General features: G+C 39.8%; 1 protein-coding gene across 1 annotated transcript in view; it reads left to right on the top strand.

The window, feature by feature from the left end:
- Window positions 1-16,432, top strand: part of GMDS (GDP-mannose 4,6-dehydratase) — a 409,594-nt gene that overhangs the window by 186,414 nt on the left and 206,748 nt on the right. The window contains exon 7 of the mRNA XM_033073709.2: window positions 576-703. Within this exon, the coding sequence (XP_032929600.1) occupies window positions 576-703 (128 nt within the window). The remainder of the gene's footprint in view (window positions 1-575; window positions 704-16,432) is intronic.

The raw sequence follows: 16,432 nt of genomic DNA, 5'->3' as shown, positions 1-16,432 counted from the left end.
CGGAATTTCACTATGTAACTGAACCTGAGGGACAAAGAATCCCAAACAACTAGAAAAGTAGAATGCATTTAGCCTTTACAAATCTTTGGAGAATATGTGGTATTTGCATAGTTCTCAATTTTTTTTTATTAATAAACACATTTATTTAGATATGTGCATTCCTTGAAAAAAGAAATTAAAGTGGAAAAAGAAATGGCAACAGAAAACTTGAGGGTGGTCTAAGATGTCTGTCTTCTTTATGTAACCTTTTGCATTTTGTGTTTAAGAACTGACATTCCAAATGATTTTCTTTGGCTTTATGCCTGGAGTGAATACTGAGGCAGCAAATTAGGAATGCTTAAGAAGTCCCACAAAGAAGGATGTTTGCTGTGAAAGTGCAACGAATGTGACACTTGCACTGGAAGCTTCTTAGCTTGCTCAAGTGCTAAAAGATGGCATGGGTCTAGGTGGTGCAAGGGGAGTGAGTGAAGCCTGAAAGTGCCATGTGCTGAGCTGTACAAGGTGTCTCCTGTGGCCAGCTCTCTAGCTCTCTGCCACTGTGACTATGCTGACCCTACCTTTTATTTCTCTTCCAGGGGCTAACTTTGTCACTCGAAAGATTAGCCGGTCAGTAGCGAAGATTCACCTTGGGCAGCTGGATTGTTTCAGCCTGGGCAATCTGGATGCTAAGAGAGACTGGGGCCATGCCAGAGACTACGTTGAGGTAAGCTGTGGGATTTTTTCTGAATCATCTTTGTGGAGGGGATAATGCTTATTGCTCTAACTTCAGGTTATGGTCCACAGAGGGCTATTACAAGTTTGGTGGGTTTTTTTGTTGGTTTTTTTTTTTTTTTTTTTTTTTTTTTTTTGCCTATTGAGGTTTTTTTGTCTTGCTCTTAAATTCAGATTAGGGAATTTAGTAACACAGCAGTCTACCCCATGCATGACCTGAATAGAAAAATAAATCTTTGGGTTTACATTCCTTGTCTGAATTCCTGGGGAAGGGTCTGACTACAATGTGGATCTATTTTAAAGTATTTCTACTATTCTTTCAACAAATTTTATGACCAATATTAAGGTTTGAGCAAGATGCAGTATGACCTGAATTGAAAGATCCTGTTGGAGGTTGGTGACCTTTTTTAAATAAGGCAAAAATTAGGTCACATTAATGATCAAAGGCCTTTTTAATTATCCATTCTAAAGAAGCATCACACCATAGTTGTGATGGCAGGTATTGGAACACATAATCCTGCATTTAGTGTTTGAAATGTTTGTGTAGTCAGGATTTGTTTCTAATTTTATTCTACCCATCTGCTTAAGCAGACAAACAAACAATGCCACTGTATTGTATTACAAGGAGACGTGAATGACCATGTAGGAAATATTGTCTTTTCCCCAGGAGATTTTTGTCCCCATTTTGGTGCTTAAAGATTTCCTGTGGTCATTGGACTATTTCTGTCTTTTAATAATTCCTTGCTGGGAAACCGGATTTGACTTCACCATTCATTGATGTAGTTTGAAAAGATGACGACTGTTTGTTTTGGTTTTCTATATTACAAAGTAAGAAGTATCTCAGTAGGCAAAAGTCTGATTTTTATCATAAATTGAGACTTTAAAGATAGAGTAAAAGCTGAGCTCTCAAATCTTTATGATCAAAAAGAGCAGGAAAACAAAATCATAATACCTCTATAAACTGATGTCCTGGATAACATTAAGAAAGGTAAACAGCCATCTTGCCTTGGTACCAAAAAGGTTGCATCAAGCACGGTTAAGAAGATGTTTTTTGGCAGCCAGCTATAAATGAATTTGTCTTTGGTTCTGTGCTGCATTTGCATGTGAGATGCTAAGGGCACCATGAGTGTAATGACTGCACCTCCATGACTCTGGTTCTATGTTTGTGCCTACAATATTGGTTGAAGCCGTTAAACCAGTAAACCATCCCAGTCATCTTTTTAATGCATAAAACTACGGTCATGAGCGATCATAAAATCAGTTACCAATTTCCAACTGAAAGGAAGTAAAAGATAAGTCAAATAAAATTATCACTTGCATGAACATAATGAATATGATTTGTTAACAAGCATTGGATATTTAATAAAGACTTTGGCTGTCTCAATCCAAGATGCACTAGGTCATAAATCATGGTATTAATCCTGAAGTCTTCTTCCCTAAGGGGAATCCAGAATAACTGTCTTGTGCCTTCTGGGTCAGACCCTTGTCCTGTGTCCACAGAATCACAGGATGGGTCAGGTTGGCAGGTACCACAGTGGCTCATCTGGTTCAACCTTCCTGCTCAGGCAGGATCATCCTAGAGATCATTGAACAGAACTGTGTCCAGACAGTTCTTGCACGTCTCCAGCGAGGGCAACTCCGCAATCTCTCTGGGCAATCTGTTGCAGTGCGAAGTAAGGAAGTTCTTCCTCATATTCAGTTGCAACTTCACGTGTATCAGTTGCTTCTCTTTGCCTCTTGTCCTATTGCCTGGCACCACCAAGAGCCTGGACCCGTCCTGTTGACACTGATGAAATTGATGGCATGTGTCTCCTCTCAGTCATCCCTTCTTGAGGCTGAACAGGCCCAGCTCACTCAGCCCTGTCAGGGCTATCATTCGAACCTTAAAAACCAAAAAGGAAATGAGAACAAGTCTATCTGGAAGGATGACTAGCTTTCAAGGCCTTTGGCCTCCAGAAGGAATGTAGTTGTCTGATGTCTATGGCACAAACACATGCTTTTTGTGCAAGTAGCATTCCAGGCCTTTCAGCTACACATCTTGGGCCTGTCCCAAAATCTTCTGGAAAGAATTCCTCGCTAAAGTATAGTTCATCTTGAGTATTTCTCATCCCACAGAGGTATCCCTTCAGATAATGGGAGAGTTATTATCAATTCTCTAATTCCCTGAGTATTGTGGAAATGTGGTTACAGGCAGCCTTCTAAAGGCTAAAAAATAGGGTAACTTTAAACTGGAAATAAACAATTATTTGAGGCTTTAATGGACTGGAAAGTAGGGCTTAGAGATTTAACGTTGTTCAAATAAATACATAATATGTTAGAAAGCATGATCATATTTACAAGCATTTTGGGAGCTTTCTTAAGCATATGGCTGAACACATAGGGATATATCTTATCCTCTCCATATGTAGCTTTAAATCCCATCGATATTAATACAAGTAACACATGTGCATATAGACTAGACCATGTACTGTGTTTTCTTTCTTCTTATTTCCTTATTAGGGATAATAATAAAACCATAAATACATTCCTTTTTGTTGTTTTATGAAATATTATGGGTCAATTCCTGATCTCATGAACGTTGATGAGCAAGCTCCCATTGACTTCATGGAAAGACAGTATCCTGTGTGTGTTGGACTTGAGAATGTCTAGTGGTTACAAAGCACAAGCAGAATTCATTACTCTTGAGCTTTCATTGTCTGAGTTCACTTGACTGCCACTGTGGTTTTGGGCAAACTCCTTTACATAGAGTAAAGCATGGAAGAATATGTCTGCACTGAAGCATGTAGGTGCCCACTGAGGGATGGATTGAGGGTAACTTTAGCAGCAGATGATTCAGAATTTTGGGGTTTAAACATGAGTTCGTGTCAGTGAAGAATAGCTGGAAAATGTGTTTGATTAGGATTTTGACCTGGCACTTGAACTGCCACCTGCAGCAACAGGGTACAGCAGCATTATGCTGGTGAATTAAAACTGGGAAGTCCGACACACTGGAAAGAAAGGATTCCGTTCAGTGTTTGAAGAGAACAGAATAGAAATAAGTAGGCATTGAAAATTTTTGGTGTGGGATTATAATTTTTAACCCAAAATTAGTAACTCTTAACATATTGACAGAAATTGTTGCTGCCTCCTGCTCTCCCTTTCTCCATTATTTACTTTGCTATGATCCAGCACAAGTCTCGTGAGATTGTATTAGAGACAATGATCAATGCCTTTGAGTTGGAAGAGGGAAAGCGATTTTGACATATGAATCTTCTGTGTGCTATTTTGCTTTGTGAGGATAACATACCCTTTATTTGTTGCAGACTATCTACTATAATTTTCAATTATTAGCACAATTGCAAACCTTAAGAGTACTGAGTACAGTGCTGAGTAGAGGGGAAGAATCACCCTACTGGCCACACTATTGCTGGTGCAGGCCAGGATGCCATTGGCCTTTTTGGCCACCACCTAGACACACCAGCCTCTGTAAAAACAGCTGAGGCTTTTGCTGCCTTTCCTTCAGTTTCCTCTTTATCACCGGCTGATGCTCAGGTTTTCTTCTGCAACTGCACTGCCCAAACCTCAGTGCTGTGCAAACAGCAGAAATACTGCACTGACAAAAGGTGTGGAAAAGCCCTTCAATCTTGATCTTACAAAACTAAAATAATGAGTCTAAGGTAACAGTTTTAATAGTCTTTAGGTATTCATAGAGATCAGAAATATTTTCTCTTGCCTTCAATAGAAATCCAACAGTACGTCAAACAATAATTACAGAGGAGTCATAATTGGGTCATAATTGGCTCCAATTCAATTAATTACATGTCTAGTCAAAAGCGTAAAACTAGCTATGTGCCTACATTCGTGGTGAAATCAGGGTGCATTTGATATTTAGAATGTATGGGAATCGGCTTCCATTAATTTATATTTAAATAATGTAAAAGAAAACAATCAAAGCAAAAGAGAACTGTTTATAAATAAGTAATATAGTAAGTTATTGTGCAGGCCAACCAAGCATATTAAGAAACTATGAAACTGCTTAAAGAGAGAATTTCCATCTTACTTTCTTTTTAATTGGTACTAGTGCTGATTCATATGTTAATCTGTGATTAAATGCACAAGAAAATACACAGTCATTTTTATGGTCTTAGACCATTTTGCACATGTTGAAATGTAGATAGTAAAGTCTAATCTTTGTTTAAATCTCTAGTTAGCATCACCTGGTCTTTTATTCATGATGTTTCTACTTACCATTATAATAGGCAGAAACTGACCCTTGGAAACAACTGCTACCACTGCTGTTGTGGGAAATCCCTCCTTGTATGTTTGTGCATATGTTTAAATATAAAAACTCTTGCCAGACAGAATTATTTAGAATTTTACTTCAGTCTTGTGCATAAGAAAAGGAGCCAGCTAGCAAGAGTATTGGCCAAGGCATTTCTACTTTTGTTTTATTATTTTCTTGTAGCACTGTCTTTTGAGATACATTTTACCTTTGTGTGCTAAGACTTGAAAATTTTTCTGAGTAATCCTTTCAGCATCCCAGCTGAATTCTTGTTTGTGAGAGTCTTGCTTTGTTAAGGACTGTTGGTTATAATGGGAAATGCAATTGTATCTATTTGTGTAACTATCAATACCTCATTTAGTTATGAGATTGGCTCACGAGCTTAAGGCATGTCTCTGAATACCCTTTTGGTATGTACTGAAGTGAAAAATGCTTTTCCTTTCCTACTGCTTAGTTTTTATGTTGAAAGTCAATATCTTCTAATGAAAGCGAAGAAAAAAATTTAAACCCTCAGTGATGGGCTTGTTTCAGTATGAGTGTATAGTCATCCAGGTATTTTGTGTATTTCCAAACACACAGAACTTTTTCTTTCCATCAACTTGTCTGAGGTGGCATAACTAATGGCTCTATTAAGGCAAACTGATCATCAAATTAAATCAAATCTGTTCCAGTTGAGGTGATTATGCATTAAACTGCTTCCTTCTAGGTGAAGTAATTGTGAGAGCATCAGGACTTGTAAGAATGTTTTGGAGAAAAGTTTGATAGACTGTGCCCCTTTGGAACTGCTGCTGATCATTCATAAAACTCTTGACAGGTACTTGCTGAAGCAGTATCTTTTCTAGAAGCATGTGCAGCAAAGCCAGTAAGACAATGAGCATTCCAGCCTTGATTCTTTCTAATAGTTTAAAAATGTTTAATGTAGAACTAAGACTCATGGTGAAATGTTTTTGAGAAAGCAACATCTTCCCACAGGAAGTATGCTCCTGCCAAGGGCAGAATATTTTTTGATTTCCTCATGTAAATATTTAGGACTTGTGGAGATAGGTGTCCAGGATCAAGGAAGTGACATTTGACACAGCAATACATTCAATCATCTGCCCAAATAATGACCCAGTTCTCAGGATACAATACAGCCAGGGTAAGTGGTTACAGCACAGTCTCAACAGGTTTCAAATCAAAATGTGAAGTTCACCCAGAAATGACCCCCTGGCACTGCAGTACAGGCACTTCTTCAGGACACAAAAGAGTACTGGAGGAGCAGATCCCAAGAGGTATTGATTATCATCCCTCTGACTGAGACTATAGGGAAAGGATACAGATAAGTGGATTTTCAAGGTCAAGTCATGGCATCATTATTTTAGTAAATGATTTGTACGTGTTGCACTTCAACTGAAATATTCCAACCCTACAAAATAGTTTGTCTTTATATGAAGTAGTAGATTGTGTCACTGGCCACCTAACAGGTGTCCCCCCACCATGTGTCTCATACAGAATCAAAGTACAATTCTGTGACACACTGGTGTAATTCCTCTCTCTGTTTTGCTGGCCAGGTAGGCTCCATGAAGCTTCCTCAGCTCTGTAGGGCACCTGTGGCCCCACTTGACTTCTGGCTTCAGAAAACACTCTTTTATTTCTCTGGTTTTAGTTACAAACATCAGAGTGGGACTGAAGACCGAACATTTCTCCCTAGGCTGTATCTGTGCAGTGCCAAAATGAACCGTCACAAATTATAAGCATATAGTGAAGCTCTCCTCAGTGTACATTTCTTCTCCATTCTCCCATATAAGCAGAGAAAAAGTTAAAATTTAAATAATTCTAATTTGTTTTCATTAGAGCATGATTTGGTGCCAACAAACTATGGGTATAGTTCTCAAATATCTTTCAGATTTTGGAAATACGGGCAAAGCTTCCCTTATGAAGAGAGAACATGTTTTAGAATTCCTGTGATAGTGAAAGTTTTCTTTTTCAGTGCTAAATAAAGGCTTACATTTTGGTAAATAACACTGCACACTAAAAGACCGTATAATGCATTTCCTTCAGTGCATGTAATTTAGATTAGACTTCTTGACTATTAGAAATAGCTGCAATTCTCAGCAGAGCAACACACTATCATCTTAATTTTACTCATGTGGATGATGTCTGCAATAAAGGAAAACAAACCCAAACCAAGTCCTTCGTGGTTTTTGAAATGCTGAAGTCTGCAAATGATATGATTTTAAATAACTACAGCATAAATGATAAAATCTGAACACCCTTTATTCATGTGTGCATGCACACATATGTGCATCCTGTGTAAATGTGTGCATGTGACTGCATGTTTCTGTGCATGGATGATTTTTGTGGAAATTACTTTCAATTTCATGTAGTTTGAGAGATTCATTATTTTTTTAAGTTTCTTTAAGTTGGAGATGATTGGTAATAAGAGATCATACAAGAAAATAAGTAGTTTGTTGCAATAGACATGAATAGTCGCCATAGTTAAAACATAAAAATGAGACAAGAAAAAGTTCTTAATTACAATATGTAGGTGTTCTGTCTAATACACATCATACGACAGATTTCCAGCAATGCTGGACTATAAGTCCAGCTGTAAAAGTTGTTGTTGTTAGACCTTTCAGAAAACTACCGTGATCTATTTGAGAACTGTAGCTTCATTTTTCCCTTTTTATGTTCTTGCAGATGTATTTTCTGTGAGGGAAACACATATGTAAATACATTTTTTTCTTATTTACAGAGATTTTTCCTTTAACTTTCTTTTTCAGCACTTTCATGTTTGACCTATTAGTGTTTCTAGGCTTTACAAAGCCAGAAAGAAATGCTTTCCTCAGCAAAACCATCTGGTTTAGTTTCCTGTGCCTCAACAATGATACATGTATTATTATCAAGGCCACCCCGGTGGTTTTCTAAGTTGTCTTGTTACAGTGGTGGTCTTACAACTCAATTGGAGTGATGGAAAGGTTAGACTAAGGCTTCTTTCAAGGATAAGGTTTCCAAACTGATAAATTATGTATTGTTGTCATACTTCTGACACTGACCTATTTTGCCTTTGTGGCTTGAATGAAGTATCTCTTCCATCAAATAAGACAACTACAAGAGACCTCCTGACAAATTCTGCTCTTGCAGCCTGTTCTTCTTGAGAATACCAAATTAGGGCACTTCGCATAAATAACTGTAAATGTGTGCTGTGTTCCTATTATTTTAGTCTGCTCTGACTGCTAATATGTGAAAACCCAAGGAAAATTATGACAGGGTCCATACTTAGGAGCTATCTGACTTGCTCTAAGTCCTGTAAAAAGCATACAGATGTCAGCAGAGAGACTGCATAATGCAGATAATGCACCATCATTGCAGTCCACCTCAGTGCATGCTGCAGGACAAGGTCTGCTCATTAGCTAGTGGCACTATAGCACCAGGGTGAAAACAAGCTACACTTTTTAAAATAAAAAAAAGGTCTGTTCCACCTTCCAGTCAGACTTGTAGTGATTTTAACTTGGGATAACTCCAGAAGAGACTGTGGGAAAGAGATGAATCTCCTGAGGGAGATGGGATTGCCTGGACCTAGGAGTGAATGCACCAGCCAGCCTGCTCAGGGCTGCAGCTGTGCCTGGAGGGAAACCACTGCCCCATCAGGGCATGGAGCGTGCTCACCATAGAGTGAATATCTACAAAATTTAACAGCAAAGTTCTCACAAGTCTCTCTTCAGTGCTTGTAAATCAGGATTTCACCTTTTTTTTCCCCCTTGGTAGTCCACCTAAAGTTTATGAATTGGGCAAGTTTAAGGCAAACGTGAAGGAAATGTTCTCATAAACATTTTCTAGGCTTTCTGCATGCAAAATTTCAAATACTTACACTACAACAAGAAAACTCCTAGTTCATGAAAAAAAAAAGATGTTTAATGCAAATGAAAAGTATTTTTAAATTAGCTAAATTACTTAAACTGACATTTTTCCTTCCTTTCTTCGCTCTTTTTCCCATCATCAGTGGGGGGGGGGGGGCGACAGGAAGAAACAAAGCCAACCAGGTGTGCCCATATTTGAACTCAGAATTTTTTTTTCAGTCAGTTGGTATTTGGCAACATTTTAAAGAACGGGAAGCAGCATCTTTTATTGGTAAATATTAGGCAACATTAATAACAGGTACTGCTACCAGCCCCACCTGTAATAACCCAGATAGTTTCTCTTTATTAACTAATCTATGATTTACAGATTTATTTGAAGCTTAGAATAGTTTACCACATTCTGAGAAAGCTCTATAGAATAGTTGGTTTGAATTTTAATAAGGGGAAAAAAAATTCCCTTAAAACAGATCATTAAAATTTAATGACAACATTTTTTAAAACCTATAATGGTTCAATTTACACTGGAAGTCAAAAATAGTTAATGGTGTTGTTATGTCTGTGTGGTAACATCTTCACTGTACAATAATTGTTTTCATTTGAAATCAAGCCAGTAAAACATCATAGGCAATGCATTCCCAGAACCAAAGATTTTAGTCCTCCAACTTCAGGTCATTTCACTGAAAAAAGAAATGTTTCAGATAAATTAAAATGTCAGGGCTCAATTTATTGTAGTCTAGCTGTTAATATTCTGTGCATTATTAAGAAGATTGGTTATCAGCAGAGTGACTGTTCTTTCCTGATCTGGGTATGGAAAAAAAATAACCTTTTTTGTGTTTTGTTTTTTTGAATAAGAAACATTCCCTAAACCCACAGGGTGCACTTAATATGCCACTTTTAGTTATAGCAGAAATACTTGAATTTTAGCTGTAGGTGTTTTTGGATGAAGCCTTGACCTAACAACCAACACTAATGATCCAAAGATAGAGCAGCTGAACTTTCCAGTTGGCCTTCTTTGGTCCATTTTAAGCTTTCCCTGGAGATGGCTGACTTGGTTACCACGTTAAGGATGTGAAGAAAGCTTACTGCTGTCTTGTGCTTGATTTCTTTCTCTCTTCCTCTCAAAATCCCCATGATTTCTGCAGTGAGAGCACTGTGTGTTTCCTCAGGAGTGACGAGCATGGCATTTGCAAGGTGGGTGAACGACACTGGTGTTTCCTTGTCCCCTCTTCCCAGCCGGCTCGGCACCGTGACTGGCACAGATTTGCCTCCTCAAAGAAGAGAATGAAGTAAAAGTAGGGTCCTGGCATGGTGGAGCCTTCAAACCTCCCCAGTGCTCCCTGCTCTGAAGGAGGGTCGAGGCTGACGGGCGTAAGGGATCCAAGCAGTTACCCTTCCTCACGCATCCCGCGCATCCACAGCTCCACTCCTGGTGTCAGCAGCCTCAGCCGCAGTTCCACTGCTTCTCGTGGAATAAGGATTTCAGTGGTGCTTCTGAAGTGAGTAGGCCCACATATGTGCTTCCAAATTTTCTGTTTGGCAGTGGGTTTAAAAGGATCTCTGGCACTGGATTTAAGGAAGAAAATTAGGGGATCTGTAACTATTCATACGAAATGTTGCCTCTCTGCAAGGACGACATACTGGGATTTTTTTGTAGAATTGAAAGCAGTCCAAGCACATTTGCTTACTCCTTAGCTTTGCTCCTAATAACAAGCTCTGTACACTTTTTAGTATATTTTTTAGTGCAAGTTGTGTATTATTATGTCTTGATCTGCAAATGGGTTGGATTTTTATTTTTTTATTATCAAGTGGTTTTTCTTCTTCGAAGTGCACTTTGCAGGTTTCTTTAAGGAGCAGTAAATTGCATTAGAGAGCATGAACTCCTACTTCTGCCTTAACCTCTACCAAGTGAGATGTTACTCTACACAGTAATAGTTTATCAAGACGACCCTAATGGTCTAATACAAGGCACACATGTTGCTTTTGACATAATGAAAAGCTGGTACAAATCATATGATCTTGCTGCACTGTACTTAATTTTACAAGAAAAAGTAATGCTTTGTGTTGCTAATGTAGTATATTTCTCATGCAATACAGGCACATTTCCCCCTTCCTATTAATTTATTATGCTGCATTTATTTCCAGACCAACATTACTTTTCCATGTCTGGTGGGAATTTCTCTCTTTGTCTGAGGTGTTTTAAATTCAGCAAGCATAAAGTTTTAAATATATCATGTTCATTTTAAAGGGGAAATAATTGACAAGGGAAAAATATTTTGTATAGCCTTTTCCTTTTACTGGCAGTATTATAACTGATATCCAAGGTAGATACTTACTAAAAACACTGCAGGTTTAAAACTGTTCATCTGCCAGATTACAAGCAGATCTTGGAATATTGGAAAGGTGTCAGGAGGCGTGAGACAGAATGGTCTTCCCCACTGCTCTGATATGAGCATGTTCTGTATTTACATTTATTTGATGTTTTATTTCAGCCCATAACACCTAATGGCCTGCATGCCCTATGCATGGTATGCACTGCTGAGTTGATGGTACTGGTAAGCAGAAGTGATACTGGGTTGCAAGGAGGAGCCTGCCATAGAGTAGGGCTCTGCTGTGTTCTGTTTGCTGGGAATGCCAAGGTGCAGCACCAAGGACCTTCCCTTCCAAGGACCAGGCTAATTAGTACCTCATCTCTAGGAGAACCCTTTTTTTTCTTTTTTTTCTTTTTTTTCTTTTTTTTCCTTTTTTTTTCTTTTTTTTGTTTTTTTTTCTTTTTTTTCTTTTTTTTTTCCGCTTTTTAAAGTATTTTAAGAGCAGGTAGTATCTTATGAATATTCTGCATTTCTGCAGAATTAGTAATTTGTATTGACACCCGGAGGCAGGTCAGCCTGCTTACTTGGTTAGCGGGGAAGAAGACAGCAAATGCAGGTTCCCTGTGCAACCCCCCAGCCTGTCAGCCCACTGCTGCTAAAATAATCTTTTTACACATGATGAAACTAGTTACTAGTGATGCAGATTAGATTTAGAACACGCCTGCAGTTGTTTCTAACTAGCAGAAGACCCAAGTGATCTTTAACTTTGAATCCTACTGCTTACCTGCATGGTGGCAAAGCACACAGCTGGATTATGGCCTTAACTTACAGAGGCATCACATCAACCATGAGCAGCAGAACTTTCTTCCAGATTTCACCCTGAAATCTAGAAAATTAACATATAGATGCCTTTTTTATTAATGTCTTCAGCCCCTTGGTTGTAATATTTTAAAGGATGATGCGTGTATTTTCACACGAAATTTTTGTCCTTTTCTGCTTTGTGACAGCACAGATGCCTTGAAACAAGCCTGCATGTGCGTGCATGCATTGCTGCTCTTTCTGTCTTGTGTTACAGGGAACAGGAGTGCAAAGATTTGTCCTCCAAGCCTGTGTGTGGGGACTGTTGAGGAAGCATCTGAGGTGTTACTGAAATTTTAATAGCAGCTGATGCCCAGTCTTTCTCAAAAACATCCTTTTCTGCTAGATGTGTGTTAGGCACCAAAGCCTGACAGGTGTCTGCAAATATAAAGTACCAGGTTTTTTTACACTAAAAATTATTTTGCTTTTCAGTTGCTGGAACTTCATTTTTTCTTCTCTTTTGATAGAGCGATAAATCCCCATAGTCAGAGGAGAAAAAACACGACAAGAAAGACTGAATTTCAGTTGGTGAGAAGAAAATACGAAAGGGGGATACATAAGGGTATTTGAATTTTTAACAAAAATACTTAAAGGAAAACAATAAAATCACTTGTTTCCATTAGAATTTTCAATATACTGATTTCTTTTGCAATGTACACACAGCAGGAATTAATTGGAAGTAGCTACAATAATATTCAGAAAGAGCTTGCCAAGTTGTCTGTCCAACAGAATTTGAATTAGAACAAGAAAAGGGCCTAAGAGAGCAGGCTTACCCACAGAAACAAGAAAGATTTATACCTTGAGCAGATTGGATTTGTTCTTCGGTGGCTGCTATTACTGTGATGTTTGTTGCTTTATTTAGATGAACAGCTTGGCTCTGGCTGCCTTTGTTCCCACTGTCCGGAGGAATTGGCACGTCTCGTGTCGTGCACAGTGCGGTTTGAGAGGGAGACCTGCAAAAGGACATCCACCCAAGGCGAGCTGGCAGACAATAGCAGAACATCCTTTTCTTTGGAAGAGACTCCTCAGGAAAGCATTGGTCCTGCCTCTCTGTATTTAGCTGAATGCAGATGAGAGGTGTGATTAACACTAATGAGTGACCAGGGATTTATTGTTTACTTAGAGATAAGGCATGAGCTTCCTTCGTTGGCACGTTCTGCCAAATCGTTTGATCCCAGCTCACTAAGTCTTTTATTATTTGTTGTTGCTCATTTTGATAGTGGTAGTTGTTGTTGCTTTAAGTGATTTCTTTCACCAAAATCTTTTCATCAGTGGTGCTTATTTTATTTAATTTTTATTGTAAATTGTCTGAGCTGTTTGTCATTTGGTCCACAGTACTCTGGAGGTCCTTTACATGCATCACATGTTCTGCATCCAACAGTGCTTTTCTGTTCAGTTCTTGCCCTCCTCCCCAAAGCTGAAATAAATCAAAGTAGGTTGAGACTCAGTCGCAATAAATCAAGACCTGTCCAAAACTGGAGCCTGCCCAGTCAAAATGTCATAGCTTGGCTTTCACTGAGGATTAATTAAAGGCCTGATATAAAGCCCAGATGTGCTTCAGGAGAGTAACAAACTGCCTGGTGGTGGCTACGCTAAAAACCAAGTCTCCCCATGAATCTGCCCACCCAAGAACATGGAGGAGGATAAGGCTGAGGAAAAGGGAAGAAAGGAGGGGAGGAAAGGAATAAACTGAATCAAGCATGATTTTATAGCATCTATGTTGGCAGAAAACAAGACGAGCTCTATGCTAGAGCACCTCTGATAAAAATACAAAGCCTGCATGTGTAGATCTCCAACAGCCTCAGAGAACATAATTGTTAAAATGTTCAGCATTAATCAGGAGTGGAATAAAACTAGCACAGTGAGTGAACTTTTGCACTTTTTTATGGTCAAATATATATATATATATATGTACACATACATACATATATATGTGGCCTGCTCAGTGACTGAGCTTTCTCAATGCCTGTTTTACATTAAATTCCTGAAACTCATCTTTACTAAAATAGTTTAGCTGAAGATTCCTGTGGCTCTGATAGTGACAGATATGCAAATACACGTTTCTAAATTCAGTATATTTAAATATAAATATATAAAATATGCTTAATGTACATGTTGCTTGTATAATGGCCTTTGCAAAACTCCAACTTTGGTTCCAGAGGTACAGTGATTTAATTGAAATGTGTGCATGAAATGGCCCCTTTTAAAAAAGACAGGCACTTAAGGAGTGTTGCAGATCAGTTGTGGGGAACCATATAACAATGTATGGTTATTCTCACTCTCTTTTGCAGGCATAGAAATACAATTTCCTGGGGGAAAAAAAATTAAAATAATAGTACCTCATTGTTTGTATTGAATTAAATGATTTCCTGAATAAGATTAGTCCAACATTTAATGTCATAATTGGTTTCATTTTCGTTGAATTTGTTGCATGTAAGTAAGGAGTGCATACATATGCTGAGATGCAGTGTTAAATTTTCATGGACCTGGGCGAGTGGGTCTGGGATGGCGGGAGAGATCTGCCGAGCAGCGCTGCCCTCTGCTCTTCAGTCTGATGAAGTGAGTCACAGTTTATGCAGCAGTCAGTTTTGATGCCCAGATATTCCTAGGTATGGGATATTTCTATGCACATGGATGTGATAGATTTGTGTATTCATTTACTTATATATCTTCTTAGAGGCACGACATCTTTTCTAGTCTCGCCTCTGCCCACGTTAAATGAGTGTCACCTTGCAAAAGAGGCACAAAAACGGGAGATAAGGACCTAGACAAGAGGCATAGATTAATGTCTTATTTCTGCAGAATGTGAGCCAAGAGTATATCAGTTCCTTGTTAAGGCCCCAAGAAGGTCTGATGAAAGCCAGGGCTTGAGGGAAGTTTTGTGTCAGGCTTCCCAGCCCTGCTGCCTCCGTGGCTCGTCCTTTCTGCACATGGCAGATACGGATTCGTGCCACTTTGGCAAAGCAGAACCATGGCAAGCCTTGGCTGTGACACATATGTCAGATGGCTAGTGAGTAACAGGTTTTGCTCTTCAGCAGCCCCTCCTCTTGGGCAGTGAGGAAAAACTGACTGAACCTGATACTTTCCTCTGCTGAGTCATTGTGCCTCCGAGAAGCTTGCAATGCTGGGTGGGAACACACTCCTCCACAGGTCACCGAAGGACACCAAAGGACAGATTATGCTGTGTTGCCTTGTGCATGATCCTGTCTCATGCCCTCAGCATTATTCGAGACACTTTCAGTCTCCCTGCTCCTTTTCCAAGGCTTTGCTGCAGCCCCTTCGTGTTTTGTGCACTCTTGACTTTCACATGCTGTCTATTTGGTTCATCAGACTTCACCTATGCTGCCCTCCTCATACCCTGCTTCCAATAGTAGTTCTGCTGTAATTCTGCTCTCTTCCCCGCTCCCAGATGACCTGTTCACCACATCTGTTATAGATGGCAGACCCTTCCCGAATCTCACTGCTGTTGCTGCAATTATTTCCACTGCTAAAAGAGTAAATATGCCATGAGTGTTAATTGGTGTTTTGCAGAGGAGAAGGTCCCTGTCTAGTTGGTGTGGCTGCTGGTTTCAGGGAGCAGCAGGAATGGAGCTGCACTGTGAGGCTGACAGGCTGGGAACTGACAGGGACCCCAGCTCAGGCAGTGCCCTCATCAACCAGGGCACAGTCTGCAGTGTCTGAGCTGGATGGGCAGAGATGGGGGAAGGCAACAAGGTCTCATCAGCAGCCCCAGGCAAGGCAAGGTGATGAATCAAGGTTTGGAGTTCATCTAGGGTTCCAGTCAGGAGCAACAGAGGGACCAGAGACCATCCAGGAGAGACAGTGAATGAACCAGTGTGTCAGAGAACAGGATGGGGCCAAGGAATGCCTAGAGCACAGCTCAGGCAAGGTTGGAGTGTCTGGGTCTGGATCGAAATGGAGCCCCTGGACCCAGGGGTGGAGTAAGCCATGACAGTATGCTGTCAGAGCAAGAAGGGAGAAGGGGAAACTTCTTGTGAAGGACTTGTGCAGTCAAGGAAGTGAAGGAACCACCACAGTACGTTTGGTTTACCTAAGCAATAATAAAATGTAACAGGAGGTAGAACGGGAAAGGTCTGGAGTTTCATGTTAATTAAAGTGGGGGGTTGACCCAATTAACACCAAATTACAGTGTTTCTGTGCCCCAGCCTATTGGGCAGTGGAGAGAAGCCCTGTGCCAGCATTCCCTCTGGAGACAGGGAGTCAGTGTGCCTTGTGGGGCTGCTTGCCTCTGGGAACAATGGTTGGCTTTCAGGATGCTGGTCTGCCCCTGGTGCTCCAGTTCCCTTCTGCTCTCGGGGGCTGCTGTAAAGCCATGTTTGAGAATGCATTACTGTGTGTGGGAAAGCCTGCACCAGAGAGCACCAGAGAAGAGAAACTTCGGGCTTGCACAGGGAGCTAGGTTTTGTGACACTCGTCCTGCAGAGCTTTACTAG

The sequence above is a fragment of the Catharus ustulatus genome, chromosome 1 (assembly GCF_009819885.2).
Source record: "Catharus ustulatus isolate bCatUst1 chromosome 1, bCatUst1.pri.v2, whole genome shotgun sequence".
NCBI lineage: Eukaryota > Metazoa > Chordata > Aves > Passeriformes > Turdidae > Catharus > Catharus ustulatus.
This window is presented reverse-complemented; position numbering and strand designations above follow the sequence as displayed.